The sequence below is a fragment of the Eucyclogobius newberryi genome, unplaced genomic scaffold (genome assembly GCF_026437365.1).
Source record: "Eucyclogobius newberryi isolate DKJ021-1_F unplaced genomic scaffold, fEucNew1.0.hap1 SCAF_3, whole genome shotgun sequence".
Taxonomy (NCBI): Eukaryota; Metazoa; Chordata; class Actinopteri; order Gobiiformes; family Gobiidae; genus Eucyclogobius; species Eucyclogobius newberryi.
In genome coordinates this window covers 35,683,111-35,699,722 of record NW_027315945.1, presented here as the reverse complement: position 1 = coordinate 35,699,722, position 16,612 = coordinate 35,683,111, and the positions used below count along the sequence as shown (strand labels likewise).

Sequence of the window (16,612 nt, the reverse complement as noted above, 5' to 3'; positions counted from 1 at the left end):
AAAAGGGGACAAAGTGGTGGTGACGAAGCCTTTAAAAACTCTGAGGTTTCTGCGCGATCGGACCAAATATTGAAGCAAATATCGGACCAGATATCGGACCAAACATAGCTCACTGGATTCAACGCAAAAAAATGACTTCTTGTACAGAGCAGTATTAGTGAAAAAGGTATACAAAAAGTACAGAATAAACTCTCAATTTACCCCAAATCCTTATAATCCCAATAAAACCATTACCTGACTAGTAAAAATGTATTCAACTAAATGTTTTTCAACTAAGCTGAAAAAACTAGATGGAGAACACATTGTGAAGCCAAACATATCGACTTATTTAGAGTTTACACATTCTTCTTTGGGGTTTGGGGTCTTCACTAAAGAAACGTTGCACAAAAGAGACGCCGTTTCCTGCCTTTTTTGGCGCGTCTGCTCTTTCTAACCTGACGATGGCGGTGGCGGTCGTGCGTTTGACGTTCAATAACGCGGCAAAACGACGAGATCCAACCTTTTTTTTTCTCATTTTCCATGTCTCAAAAACAGGCCAATTATTCCCAGGCTTTCCAGGAAGCCTCGAGTCATTTCCCCTAACTCCCGATCTCAAATAAACCTCAAAACCGCACTGAACAAACACAAAATGTACACAGCGAGGTCCAATGACAACCTAAACAAGCAGCGTTTGGTTTGTTTTTGAGAGGATGCAGTAATGGTGTGTGCGCAGTGATAAAACCGTGATAAAGTGCTTACTAGCTGGGCGTCCCGTATCCCTTCGCTTTGGTAAATCCCACGGAGATGGCCACCACGAGTGCAGGCAGACCTGGAGGCGAGGGTAAAAATAGCGTTACCGCGGGGAAATACAACAGCGGCCGAAAAGACAATAGCAGCCGGCGAGTTGTGTACGAGAATGAGAGCAATATCACAGCCGCCGTAGGAAGTACATGAAGTACAAGGAGGACTTTTCCTTGATTACGTCCCAATACAACAGGGGTACACGAAGGTAAATTGCAATAGTACTCCCACTTTGACCTGACTTATGTGACAATGTTGATAATCACGTTACAGTAGTACTTGTACCGTATTTACCGCACTATAAGGCGCACTTAAAAGCCTTTAATTATCTCAAAAAACGCCTTATAATCCAGTGCGCCTTATTTATGGATTCATTCTGGTTGTGCTCACTGACCATGAAGCGATTTTGTCTGGTACACGTTTTGTTTGGCTTAATGCGCTTTATATGTGAAAAAGGATCGAAAATAGATTGTTCATTCATAATCCAGTGCGCCTTATTGTGCGGAAAATACGGTAATTGTATTTTTTTTTTTTTCTGTAGTAAGAAAACAGTAGAAGCAGAAGAAGCAGTTGTTTTGCATCAGTAGAAACAGAAGTCGGTATGTACGTCGTTTATCATTTGCTGGTGTTGGAGTGCGCACTGATTCGTGGAAGCGCGCTGCAATCAATGCTGCTCCCACAGCTCGGAACGCTCTACGAACGGAGCTGAAACCTCTGAGCGAGAATCATGCGCAGTGTTTATGCCTCTAAATGAAGCTTTGTTGTAGTTGAACACTTTTATTCCAGAATATCTACGTAAAATGTCTTTGTGTTGTACGTTTTTGTGACTGGATAGTATTCTCAGATCCATGCCACGTATAGAAACAAACTCAAATCTTGTAAATGACCAGTTATATCTAGATACTGGGTAGACATACGCGAAAAGTACTTTTTTTTTTCCAATTGCATGGGAAGCCCCGAGGGAAAGCAGAGATGATTTAGAACCATGATTTTAGAAGAATAATGCTTTCATCAGTGTGTGAATATTCAGAGTACTCAAGGATCACATGGTAGTAATGAAGTGAATGTTTTTGTGTCAATAGATTTCAATAGATCTAACCTGGTTAAATAAATGTTAACAAATAAATAAATTATGGAATTATTTGAATGTATCACATTTTCTATTATTATTTTTTCTTATTATTTTTTTCTTATTTTTCTCATTATTATTTATTATATTTTTACATTTTTATTTTGTATATGTACAAACAGAAACAACAGAACCAGAGAGCTGGACGAACAATTTTAAAATAATACTAGAAAATTAAATAATGACGAATATAAGGCGCAGTAGGTCCAATAGTCAAGTCCCATTTAGTCCAAAGTTTATACCATTTTTCCATTTCCAAATTTTGTCCTAATGTAATTTTCTTCAATTTGTTTGGTGTTTATTTCAATGTCGGTCCAGTCCTCGATCGCCTGTGACTTTTGCGTCACCCTCGTCCTTGTATCCATTCACTGTGTCCGCGGCGAGAGTCTCGAGACCCGAACACGACCATCTTCGCCGACTTCAAACTCACCCCATCCGAGACAGAGGAAGCGCTTGCGTATGATCCTGTTCCTGAGCCGCCCGGTCACCGCCATGTACGACTGCCACGCCTCGGTCAGGACCCAGCAGAACGACGACAGGAAGAAGAAATGCAGGAACGCCGCGATCAACGTACACAGGATCTGAAACAAAGGCACGGGTGTGGTCGAGTCGGGAAGTGCGCGGTCGGGTGGGTGGGGGGGATGGACGGGCTGCCATGATTGGCTGTTACCTTGTTCCGCGTCTGGGTTTGTCCAATCAGAATCAGGGCGTTGGAGGAGATGATGGAGAGGCAGAAGTTGATGAGGATGACGGAGCGCTCGGATCGGATGTACCTGCGGGAAACACGTGGACAACCATTATAATATGCAAAAAACATGATTTAACTGTTAGGCAGTTTTTTTTTAAATCGACCATAGTCAAGGAAATAATCAGAATTGTTCAAAATAATAATTAAATGAGTCAAAATAAGGACATAATTAAAATTTTGACATGTTACGTTTAGGACATTTTTTTTTTATCATGTTGGCACCACATAAATCATTATAATACAGATACATGCAACAGAACAGAACATAAATGCACTAAAACATGTTTTTGAATTTAGTTTTGAATGTTCAAATGCAATATTCACGATTCTACTGATAATTTGATATATATATTTATACATAAAACACTAATAATAAACTTGATTGGCTGAAAAATCAAATACACATTGAAAAGCAGTTAAAAGGCTTAAAGCGCCCTCTACAGGACAACTCATTCAAATAAAATGTAGTTAAGATAAATATATTTTGAATTTTGCCAAAAAAAGCGATTCAAATATGATCCCAGAATAGCACATGTTTTAGGTTTATAATTTCACTTCCTGTTTGTAATCGATGGCATCACACTAGGACATTACCCAGCAAACACTGAGCAAAAACTAATTTAATGTCACAATGTGTGTTTTTATTTGACAATTGAAAATATATGAGAACGACTTTACATTAATTTAGTTGAATTCATGTTTAAAATGTTGAAAAAAGTTGTTTCTTTTGTGTTAATTCTGCATAAACTTTGACTGGTATGTTCCTTGTGTGATGTCACTTCCTGTCATTTCCTACAGCTTTTTCAACGTTTTCTCCACAAATACCTGCTCGATCGGTGTAAAACTATCATTTATACGTACAACAGGTATAAACGCACCAAATAAAGTCTAAATTAGAACATCGTAAAAACCCGTCATGGGCCCTTTAAGCGTCTTTTGAAAGAACACCTTAATCTAAGTCAAGCGCTCTTCACCAGCAGCTCGGACTCACCTCCAAACAGAGACGTAGATGATGATGAGGAGCAGCAGTGTCAGAGAGGACACTCCACAGCCCACGATGAGCGTCACCGAGGGAACCAGGCCGCCTTTGTCCATGTTCTGCAAACGAAGCCAACACAAGAGCAAAGGTCAGACAGTGGCTCCTCTGCGCTTCGTGCTCGAGCGAGGAGCGATTCTCGGTCAGCGTGTACTCGGACCAGACGATGAGAAACGCTTGTAGAACAGAAAATAACTACAGCGTCAAAGTCATTCGTATTCCTCAGGGGTTGGTAGGTGGAAGCAGTAGCGGTAATTCCAATTTGAGTACAAGTGGTATTAGAGGGAAAGGTAATAGTAGTAGTAATAGTAGCAGTAATAGTAGCAGTAATAGTAGCAGTAATAGTAGCGGTAATAGTGCAGCAGCAGCAGCAGCAGCAGCAGCAGCAGCAGTGGTGTGTACTGTACATAAAGTAGGTCAGACAGTAATTACTATATCGACTTGTTTATTAAATGTTAGATGGGATTGTTAGGCGCCCAGTATTTGACGTGTGTACCATTTCTAAGCACTAGAGGGGGCTTTTTTGTTATTTTGTTTTAAGACGATAAAATATGAGCTGTTTTTCTTACAATAGTGAAAGGATTACCAGGTTGAAAAAGGTGGACACGGTCATTGTGTCAATAAGGGATGTCACAATATCAAATGTCACTGTTACCATTATTGTGAGAACAAACATCACGATTTATCAATTACCGTAATTTCTGGACAATAAGTCGCACCAGCCAAAAAATGCACAATAGAGAAGAAAAAAACATATAAGTTGCCCTGGAGTATGAAATGTGGTTGTAAGTGTGAAAATAACAAATAATATCACATATAAGTCGCTCCGGAGTATAAGTATATAAGCATAAATATAAGTATAAGTCGCACCCGGGCCAAAACTATGAAAAAAGGTGCAATTTATAGATTATTGAGACTGTGACCAAGAAGCTGCGAAATCTTTACATTTCTTCATTCTTCATTATATAACATGTGACTATTCCTCAAGTTTGTGACCGGCTTTACAAAATAGAACTTTCTGAAAGACAAAATTAAATTAAATATGACAAAAAAAAGTCAGATAAAAAGGTTATTTACATTTAGGTCTATTTTTTGGAACTAAAAAGACTTAATTATGGATTTCATTGACCAGCTACGATGTCATCACATGCTACTCTCTCCATCTCCATGGCGACCAGGCGTCAGTTTTATCGCCATGGTTACCAGCTTTGAGTTCTTGATGACATCGCTTTACATCACTCACAGTAACAGAGTGTACTTGTGTGTGTTTTTTTTTTAACAGTACAGCATTAAACACACACAACTACAGCAGATGGCTCTAAATGCACCTTTTCAGTTGGCTGCAAACCGCCATTAAATGTAACACAACAACAACAACAGCCACATTTTAGCAGAGCTCCAAATACAAGTTTCAAAACGTCCTCATTGTTGTGAGAAAACAACACGATTTCAACATGACATTTTTCCAAAGAAACGGCCTGTTGAAAGAACTGAGAGGCCAACTCAGCACGGCAGAGGAGATCCAGGCTCTGCAAAGGGAGGTGCAGAAGGAGAGAGAGGAGAAAGCTGCCCTGGAGAGAGCTTTGCAGGAGGCCCAAGGCACCTCCAGATCCATCCAAGACAAGATGGACCAGGTGGAGCTGGAGATGAGCCTCCAAACTGGAGAACATGCTTTGGACAAGGAGGAGAAACACGTCCAAAAACTCCAAGAAAAGATCCTGGAACTCGAGCAGGAAAAGGCCGTGTTTCAGAAGAACATGAAGGTGACGACGACCAAGCACATGATGTGTTCAATGTTGTTCTGTCTGGTCATTTCTGTGTCTCCTCTGACCTCTCTGCTTTTCTCAGACCACTGGCAGCTCCTGCAGCTGTTCAGACAAGACAGATAAAAGAAAGCCCAGGAGCAAAAACTGAACATGTCACACTCTGCTCCTTTTATGTTCTGAGCTTATTTGTTTGTAAAAAATAATAGATATATATATATATATAAATCAAGAGTGTAACATAATCGACATAAACGTAACAAAAATACAAACAAAATCAAGGCACATTTAAATTAAACACAGTTAAATATGCCAAAAACCACCAGATAAAATGTTATTTATATTTAGCTCTATTTTTTGGAAGACTAAACTAAACTAAAACGACTTAATTTTGCTTCTAAGTTTTGGGTTCTTACGACAATTTTGTGCCCTGAATAATCACGATTATCGATAAACCAAATATTCTTGCTATCCCTCGTGTCAACGGCATTATTCTTCTTTGTTTGCTACATTTTCTTCAGCAAAATTAAACACTTCAAAATGTAACGTCATCGTCACAGGCCAAAGGTCAGATTCGTGTGCATTATTACAACACGGCTATTAAATACTGCAATATCAACTTTACACAATATTTCAGCAATATCAAAGCAAATACGTTTGTGTCTTAACGTATTCATCAAACTCAACAGCGATCGTGATAATGCTACTATTCAGTCACTCAAGATATGTCTATAGCGGTTCTGTCCAATCACCTGACACTGCACGCACACTTAAAGATGTACCACAGCGGGAATCAAACCCCTGACCTCAAGTTTAGTTTGGCAAACATTATGACAAATGTGCTAAGAAAAGGTCGAGTCGGGCTTTTGGTGTAAGAGTTCAGTAACCGACCGCCGCAGCTCCGAGTCAGGGGAGAAAAGCCTGGAAAACCAGCGCCGAGTCGAACGGCAGAAGAATACAAAAGAGCTGCTCACCGTGGCAACCAGCTCACCTCCAAACTGGGTCAGCTCCGGTCTGCACAGTCCGCACAGCCACGCTTTTAGTCTTCCCCGACAGTTTAAAGGGTCACTCCTAAACAGCTTTCCACGTTCGCAGTGTTTAACCTCGGACTGGAATTAAATGGATTTGGACAAAAAGCATAAACTTGTGTATTTTTACTGAACGCTGAAGCACCAAAGTGTGAAGGGTGAAACTGAGACTTGATTGACTGAGACATGACTGTAAAGTTGTCGAGGCAAAGTGTGACGCAGCAGGACGAGTGGCAGCGGAGGTCAAATGTTAAGAGTAATTTCAATCAGAAAAGAGTAAATCTGCAGTTATTTGACGTGAATAGTAATACGTGAATAGTTCAGATTTCAGTCTTCGCTCGAATGCAAATGCGTGTCTGAAAATACCTTCAAATGAAAAAAAGTAAACTCTAGTCGCAATCAAGTATGTGAATATAAAGTGCATTTTTCACAACTTCAAACAGTCAAAACTTCTTTTTTTTTTTCATGTAATAAATAGGTTTTGGCTCAGCAGACATAGTGTAAAAGCAGCTGTACGGGTCAAAATGAGACCGCTGCGTGCTGTTTGTATCTAACCAGGAAGTGCGCTGTTAGCATGCTAATGTTTGTTAGCTGTGCGGTAAACTGCTCCGGCCTTATCGTGGTGAATAATTGGGATGCTCGGAAGAACTTTGAACCACTGCAAATGGTTTAAAAATCAATTCTTTCTGTTTTTCATGCTTTTAATACAGTGAAAATCAGGTCCAACGCCTTTAAAGCGCCCCCTACAGGCCGGACGACTCATTGAACTAAAATGCTATAAATGCTATAAAATGCTAATATATTTAGAATTTTTCTAAAAATTATATTTTTTCATCACAGAATAGCACATTTTTAGGTTTATAATTTCCCTTCCTGTTTGTAATTGATGACATCACAGGAAATTACCCAGCAAACATCGGGCCAAAATTCATCCAGTGGCACTGTGTTTTTTAATTTGACAGATGAAAATATGTACGAGTGACTTTATTCTGTTGAATTAATGTTCAGAGAGTCAAAAAAGTTATTGTTTATGTAAATTCTGCATAAACTCGTCACTTCCTGTCATTTTCTACAGATTTTTCAAGGTTTTCTCCACAAATACCTGCTCGATTGGTGTAAAACTATCATTAAACTGTCCAACAGGCACAAATACACCAAATAAAGTCAAAATTAGAAGATCGTAAAAACCTGTCATAGTCAAAACTGGGCTTACTCAAGCACTAGTATGTTCCACGAGGTAAACTGGTATTTTTACTCATTTCTTTTCGTATAAAACGTTGGATCCAGGTTCATTTTTCGTGTCACTACTACAAATTCATACAAAATACCCACAGTATCTCGTCTACCAGCCCTCCTAACGTGACCCCGTAGTGAATGAACAGGTTAGCCTCGTCCTATCACTCACCCACGCCACCGCGACCTCTCCGCCACCGCCGCCGCCTTAAGGAGCCTCAAATCCGATCACTCCTAACGCGCTGTGTGAAAACCCGCTAACAAACCCCTGAACACATCGCGCACACACAAAATGGTCTCCCCCCTCTACTCGCCTGGACGCTCGGCTCCTGCTCCTACATCCCGGAGCACGGTGACTCCAAGGTGAGCCCGGTGCGGCGGACGAGCAGGCGACGCGGATCGGGCAGGTTGGCGTTAGTGTTTTAGCCGCCGCCGCGCGTGGAGCTTACGAGGGACGTGCGTTTCCTTTGTTCTCGTAAAAAAAAACAAAAAAACTGGCAGCTAAACGGTTATTCCCGGAGACACGTTGCCATGGCGACGCCGGCACAGAGGCAGCTGCGGCGCGATCGCTGGCGAGGATTAAGGTGCGCCGCGTTCTTCGCGCGTGTATGTGGCGCACAGCGGGGGTAATGTACTGAAGGTGCTGAGGATGAACGTGTTTGTGCAGCTGTGGCACGGCTGCAGTCGGCCGGTCGGGATTGACAGTGTCGTGGGTGACTGTAGCGGCCCTCCGCAGTCTAAACTTCACCACCGGGGTCTAAAACAGGGCAAGGAATCGCAGCATTAACCTTTAGAAGTAACTGTATTTAAGTTTGAATCAGTCTTTTTTGAGCAATAAGTCACATTTCTATTGCAAAAACTGAAGTAAGTAATAGGTGTACGTATGCTAACGCTAACACCTTCAGCTACATGAGGCACAGACAGAACTGTGGTAAGATAAGATAAGACAAGATATTCCTTTATTGTCCCACATGGGGAAATTTCATTGGTGCAATGCAGGTAGATACAGAGGTAGATACAGAAGAACAGATCACTTATAGGAAGTCTGAAAAACACTTTCAGTAGAAGATCTCCTATAAATAAAAACTCCCATAGACAAATAAATAAATACCATTGCATGTGATCCCGACAGTAATTGCACATGAATAATATTATGTGTCACGACAGCACATAGATTGCACATGAATTCCAACAGTAATTGCACATATGACAGAATTGCACATCAGTATTAGGTTAGGTCAGTATTGCGACGGGATAACGTGACGATCTCCGGGTAAGACGACTGTTCTCCGCAGTTTCATGAGTTCCTCCTTTGTGGAAACGCGGTACGGCGCCGGCCGGGGGGCGGGGCCGGAGCCGGGGGGCGGGGCCGGAGCCGGGGGGCGGGGCCGGAGCCGGGGGACTCAGAGCCAAGACACATCGCAACGACACGACGAAAACACTCAATCCAGCCGAATAAAGTCAAAACAAGTTAATTTAAAGCGATTCCAGTGCGTGTCGAGATCGTTCGTGAAGTTCCTCTTTCATATAAACGTGTATATAAACGTGTACCGACGACACGCCGTACTTTAGCGCGGCCGGAGGGCGCGGGGGGGGGGGGCTGGTGGGCTCGCTCGGAGCTAGCTCACGTCACAACAACACAACGAACGCAACAAAAAACGCTCAAATCCAGCCGAAAAAAGGAAAAAAGTCAAAAACAGTTGAATTAAAAAACTATTCCAGCGCGTGTCCCTATCGTACAGTAAAATAGAAAAAATATACTAACTATATTTACAAAATATAGGAAATAAAGCACAATAAGTGTGAGAAAGAAGAGAGAGCGTTTACACCGGGCTGCTAGCTGTACCAGCGCCTTATGACGTAACTAAGTGTCTGGTATGTGAACGTAACATATGAACAGTTATTCAGATAACTATAGCATAAAGAACATGCTAACAAGTTTAACAAAACATCAGTTTTACCCCAAATCATTAAATCCATTGAATTCTTCTTCCTCTGTGTCACTTCTAAACAACTCCACAAACTCCAGAGGAAGAGGAAGTGCAGATTCTTCTTCTGCATCACTTAGAGCCTAGAGCGCCCTCTTGTGGTTGCCAGTGAAAAAAATAACAAATAATATCACATATAAGTCGCTCTGGAGTATAAGTCGCACACAGGCCAAAACGATGTAAAAAGGTGTGACTTTTCTTCAAAGCATGAACACAATGAACACGTACGCGCGGATGTAGCACGTGCACAGCGTGTTTATCTCGGCCTCACATCTCCAGCCTGCCCTTTCCCTTTAGCGCTGCACGCTCCACGATACAAACCAACAACCTCAAAGCACCAAAGCGTAATGCGCCCAGACCCTTTGAACCGAGCGCCGCTCTCACTAATCTGGAAAATACGGCGACCAGAGCTCCTCACCAAGCTCTAAAGTAATTTACGGTGTGCCACAGGGTTCGGTACTCGGTCCAATTCTGTTTACTCTTTATATGCTACCATTAGGCAACATTATCAGAAAGCATGACATTAACTTCCACTGCTATGCAGACGACACTCAGCTGTATTTATCAATGAAACCTGATCAGAGCGATCAAGTAGACAGACTTAGTACTTGTGTGAAGGAGATAAAAACCTGGATGACACTAAACTACCTGCTTCTTAACCCTGAAAAAACCGAGGTCATTGTGCTTGGCCCTAAGCATCTACGAGACGCTCTATCTGAGCAGATAGTCACACTGGACAATGTCAGTGTAGCCTCCAGTTCTACTGTAAGAAACCTTGGAGTCTTATTTGACCAGGAGCTCTCATTTAAAGCTCATATAAATCAAGCTTGTAAAACAGCCTATTTCCATTTGCGCAACATCGCCAAAATCAGAAGAATCCTGCCTAAAAGTGATGCCGAAAAACTTATCTATGCATTTGTAACGACTAGATTAGACTACTGTAACTCCCTGCTTGCAGCGTGTCCTAAAAGCTCCATAAAAAGCTTTCAACTGGTTCAAAATGCAGCAGCAAGATTACTAACAGGAACAAAAAGAAGAGAGCACATTACGCCGGTGCTGAAGTCTCTTCACTGGCTCCCCGTCGAGTCTAGAATCAAATTCAAAATTCTACTCTTGACCTACAAAGCCATAAATGACATGGCCCCATCCTACCTCAAAGATGCTATAGAACCATATCATCCAAACAGAGCCCTTCGCTCTCAGAATGCCGGCCTTCTGGTGGTGCCAAGAGTCTCTAAAAGTACTGTAGGAGGTAGAGCGTTTAGCTACCAAGCTCCTGTGTTATGGAATCAGCTCCCGACCCATGTTAAATATGCTGACACAGTCTCTTCATTTAAGTCCAGGCTTAAAACGTTCCTCTTCGAAATCGCTTATGGTCAGAGTAGTTAGGAACAGAAAGATAAACCCACAGCTTCAGCTACGCTGCCCTAGGAGTAACTGTGCTGGGGGAAGTATGACAGCTTGAGCACTATCCTCTTCTTCTTCTGACTACTTATGCTATCAAACAATATTTATTTTTTGATTCCACTTGCAAACTGTTCACCGCCTTCTTTTCTTTCTCTCACTCCTGAGGACCTGTGGACCCAGATGCCCCTCCCCTGGTGAAGTGGTCCCTGCCCTGTGTGGACGGTCCCTCATCTGCCTGAAGAGTGGCTCCAGTTCGCCTCAGTCGGTCCCTCATCTGCCTGAAGAGTGGGTCCAGCTCGCCTCAGTCGGTCCCTCTTCTGCCTGAAGAGTGGGTCCAGCTCGACTCAGACGGTCCCTCTTCTGCCTGAAGAGTGGGTCCAGCTCGACTCAGACAGTCCCTCATCTGCCTGAAGAGTGGGTCCAGCTCGACTCAGACGGTCCCTCTTCTGCCTGAAGAGTGGGTCCAGCTCCAGTCTCCTTGTGTCCGTCTGTCCGTCTGTGAGAGTCGGATCTCTCCTTCACTGGAACTCCTCCAGGTTTCTACGCTTTTTTCCCAAAGAGGTTTTTTTTGTAGTTTTTCCTGGCCGAGAAGGAGAGTCTAAGGACAGAGGACCCTGGGACATCGTCCCTCGCCACCACAGACATTGTCTGACTCCATCGCCACCACAGACATTGTTGATTCATTTCTCCCTGTGGCCCTCAGAGGCAACTGTTGTTGTGATTTTGGGCCTTACAAAAATAAATTGATTTGATTTGATTTGATTTGAAGGCCACGAGCGGGAGAAAAGGCGTTTGTCCCCCGCGCTCGCCCGGCCGCTAATTTGTGACGATAATCCAGTTTATGTTGTGCAAATAGGTGCATATGCCGCCGTGTAAATATCATTATGTTTTATTGATCACGGCAACACTCGGCCGGGCGAGGTAAAGTGGTGTCAGCAAATGTTGTACGGTGCAGCTTGGTTTGCAATAACGATGTTTTCATTATAATTATTAGTTTATTATTATTATTGGGTAAGAGGCAAAATCAAGCCTTCTATATCAAACAAAAGAATAAGAAATAATTGTGAAATCATTTGAACCGTGCATCAATGTAGAGTTTAAATCGTTTTGTAGAAATAGCTTTGACATTAATAAGTTCTGGTGGTAACGTGAGGCACAGAATAAACACTTTTCCAATACTTTTGTCACCATGTTCATTAAGTGGGTTGAGATGGCCGTGATGGACAGGTGGATTAGCCAATCAGACGAGCACAGTCCATCCGTATAAAAACAAATATGAGTGAGCGCACAGAACTGGTCATCTGAGGAGGGGCTGGGCAATGTGGTAAAAAACATGGAGCTATTTTGGTTCTATGCTAAAGAAAAAGACTTTTCCCCACCCAACCTCGGCAGTCCTCTGAGTGAGTGACAGGTGGATTGAACCAACTGCAATGAAGTGTGAGCTTTAAGAAGAAGACAATATAACGAGCGCACATGAATGAAGTTAAGTTAACCTTGATCTTGACCTTGTCTGGCCACGTAGGGCTTTCATGCAGAGATACAATGAAATAAATGAAATAAAATAAAATAAAATAAAACAAAATGAAATTAAATGAAATTGAATGAAATTGAATGAAATTGAATTAAATTGAATTAAATTGAATTAAATTGAATTAAATTGAATTAAATTGAATTAAATTGAATTAAATTGAATTAAATTGAATTAAATTGAATTAAATTAAATTAAATACAAAAAAATTAAACACAATATAATACAATAAAATACAAAACGAATAGTGCAAACAGTGAGTAAAAAATCTGTAAAATCAACAGAAAAACACACAGTAAAGTGACGCGTGCACCTGCATTTTAGGTCTTAAACCTCTGAGCAAACGTGGGGTAGAATTGGCAGATGAAGCTTGACAGGAGGAGAGTGAAAAGACACACTGAGAGCGACAGGACCAGGGTGGGCAGAGGAGCCACAGCTGCCCCCACTGCCCCCACTGCCCCCCACGACAGAAGGCGTTCAAACTCCAAGAAAATGTACAGATCGCCCTGAGGTGAGATTTTGGAGGTGAGACCTGTGACCTCCTCCGTTTCACACACCGTCACGCCGAAATAAACCCTTTTGAGGCGCAGCAGCAGGAGGTGGTGACCAGAATACGACCTTTATAGCATATTCTGAGAGATCCCGGGAAATCGAGCCTTTATTGGTTTGCTTCACGTGCTCTGGAACGTTTTCAATCAAAGCAACGGCGTGGATCGTCCCTCCGCCATCTCTGAAGTTCTCCAGGAAACGTTGATTTACTTTGCGCGTGGACGGCTATGACAGGCAGCAGAACATGATGGCAGCACCTCCCCCACACCTCCTCCCCCGCAGAAGCAGCAGATAATTGGCTGAGTTTATAGCCTGTCTTGTCTTCAGGTTTGATGCGTGCGTCGGGGCCCAGGTTAATTAAATCCCTCTGATTAATCTTCACTGCAGCGGGTTTTCTCTATCTGCGGCGCGAGGGCTGCAGGAGACATTACAAGCGCAGCCGGCCGGAAACGAGTCTGCTGAGGGAGACAAACTCGCACTCCCGACTCGCCCACGACGAGGGGGAGTCGCGTGCGGGACGGGTTCACGCTTATTAACATGAAACAGACGTATTCGTAAGAAATAAGCAAAAAGGGCCAGCTCTTTTTTTTTTTTCTTCCAACAATAGCTTCAGGAAGTGGTGCCATTATTCAACCGCAACAATGAAAGGACTTGAAACCGTAAGATTAATATGGCAAGTTTGTGGAGCCAAAAGCTAATAAATAATAATGAATTGCAGATGAGAAGTTTGAGTAATTCTTTAGTTACAGTATATGCGCCTTTGTTCTGTACGGCATTATAAATATCATGAACACAGCCCGTTGTAAACAAGAAGAATGCTCGATGCCACAAAGGACCAGCATGAAATGTGAGACAAGTAAATACAAAATAAAGCATTCTTTCACCAAGAAAGGAGCAAGTACTAAGAGAAAACTTAGGTTGTAACTCAGAGAAGATTGTGTCATTGTCAAACAAACAAAAGGCTTTTCAGATGCACAGGCGATTCATAGTGCTGCTTTTACACTGCACTGTGCTCATACAGCGTCTACACCTGAAGATACAAACGTCTGGTACAGGCATTTACGTTTTCAAAGAGGTAAGAACAACTTAAAGTGCCAGTGACAGGTTTTTACGACTTTCTAATTTGGACTTTATTTGGTGTATTTATAGTTTTGCACCAATCGAGCAGGTATTTGTGGAGAAAATGTTGAGAATTATGTGGAAAATGACAGGAAGTGACATCACACCAGGGACACTCATTCCAGTCAAAGTTTATCCAGAATTTAGACAAAGAAACAACTTTTTTTGACTCTTTAAACATCATAAACATAATAAACGGACACAAGAAACAGAACAGGTTTACATAAAAAGGAAGGATATTTTGTTATTTCCAGTAGCCATTCTGTCACCAAATAATTGCCAAATAATTGCTAGAATTATTTGGCAATTATTATTATTATTATTATTATTATATTTAGTTACCTATAGATAGACTTAATTTTGCTTCTAAAATTGTCATAATCTTTATATTTTGGTTTGTACCTGAATAATCACAGTTAATTGATTTAACAATTTTCTGAATTATAAGTAGTTTAGTTTTGGCAGTGCGACTTATGTGTGACATTATTCGTTATTGGCACTGGCAACCACAAGAGGGCACTCTAGGCTCTAAGCGACGCAGAAGAAGAATCTGCACTTCCTCTTCCTCTGGAGTTTGTGGAGTTGTTTAGAAGTGACACAGAGGAAGGAGAATTCAGTGGATTTAGTGATTTGGGGTAAAACTGATGCTTTGGTAAACTTGTTAGCATGTTCTTTATGCTATAGTTATCTGAATAACTGTTCATATGTTACGTTAACATACCAGACACTTACCACAGTTCTGTCTGTGCCTCATGTAGCTGAAGGTGTTAGCGTTAGCATACGTACACCTATTCACCATGTTCTCTCATCTGTTATTATTTTAAACTGTATTTCAAGTTGAAATGTCTGTTCTTAGTTTTGGATTTTATCAAATACATTTCCCCCAAAAATGCAATTTATAATCCGGAAAATACGGTAATTCCTGCTTTTGAACGGTCTACACTACAGCACTACACATTCTGCTTGTACAACAGAAACATCACATGCCCTTCGAAGTGACATATGAATATATCATAAACATATTGCATAACTTCAATCACAAACCTGGCCCAGTCTATTAAAAGCACGACTGTGTGTTTGTCCATGTGTTTCTGCAGCGCTCACGTCTTCATCTGTTAATGCCCTCCATAGATATATTTAGTGGTCCTTTGTAGCGTAGCGAGCTAACACAGCTGTTTATATGTGTTGTAGTGTGCGTTTATGCGGCCCCCGGCCCCGGGACAGCGCTCTTGTTTACCCACGTGTCACTTGGAATTAATGCTGGGCCTAATTGTCTGTAGCCTGAGGTTATCAAGAGGATCAACCTTAAAAGACCTATTCACCTACCGTGCTTTTGCTAATCAAACAATGAGAGTTGGGAGTGATTGAGGTGTTTTCTTCTTGATGTTTTTACTTCTTAAGCTCAAAGTGAAGTTGGCAAAAAGGAAAGTGAGTGGGGTCTACGTGAGGGCCAAATATCTGGGTGTTATGGTTCAGGACAGTGGCTTTCAAATGTTTCACCACCTGAGAAAAGACTAGTCCAAAACATCTCTAAAATAGGAAGAGTATGGCATGTTTCTGAACAAGACCAGCTCTTAAAAGACACATATGATTTATACATTCTTCATTTTATGCAGGTCTTATTTTACATACTTCACTATTGTTATAATTTTTTTGTTTAATTATTATTTTTATTATATTATTATTCTTTTTTATGTCATTTCTTGTTCTAAACCTTTTCTGATTCTCGTAATTATGATTAATGAATGAAACAAAATGCAAGTCCGGGAATGTTTTTGATGAGGGAACCATGTTATAAAATGGTTAAAAGCTCCAAAAAGTGCCATTTACATTGCACACTTAGTTTTAAGTCGTAATTAGAAGCAGAGCACACATTTCTGAGCCACTGGATTAACACATAATGTCCTGAACAACAGGATGGGTGGTTTAGGTCGCTACAAACTGCAATGTGCGTCTTGTGTTAGTTCTGTGGGTGATAATTCAGTTTTCTCAAGTGTTATGAATGTGTTTAAAATGTGCACTGACAGTAGAATCTCGCTTTTAAAATGTATTACAAAGGTAAATGTAATCACAATATTTGCCCAAAAGAAAGAGCCAAATGCAAGATGACATTTCAAAGCCTTTCTGCCCTGGGACCAACGGAGATTAAACTATTCACACTTGTGGGTTTTCTCTCTTTTCTTTGCTCTGTTCTTCCATCTAAAGCCCAAAGCAAAGTTGTCAAAATGGCGAGGTGGCAGCGAGCGGGAGGGCAAACGATACAGCTAACATCCGAAAAGAAAGAGACTCAAGTGAGACGCTGCA

At 41.5% G+C, this 16,612-nt stretch overlaps 1 protein-coding gene across 1 annotated transcript in view; it reads right to left on the bottom strand.

Moving 5' to 3' along the window:
* Window positions 1-16,612, bottom strand: part of adgrb1a (adhesion G protein-coupled receptor B1a) — a 191,346-nt gene that overhangs the window by 61,441 nt on the left and 113,293 nt on the right. Inside the window, exons 18-21 of the mRNA XM_072461112.1 lie at window positions 3,649-3,755; window positions 2,580-2,682; window positions 2,340-2,490; window positions 739-808 (exon numbers count right to left, since the gene is read on the bottom strand). Of these exons, the coding sequence (XP_072317213.1) occupies window positions 739-808; window positions 2,340-2,490; window positions 2,580-2,682; window positions 3,649-3,755 (431 nt within the window). The remainder of the gene's footprint in view (window positions 1-738; window positions 809-2,339; window positions 2,491-2,579; window positions 2,683-3,648; window positions 3,756-16,612) is intronic.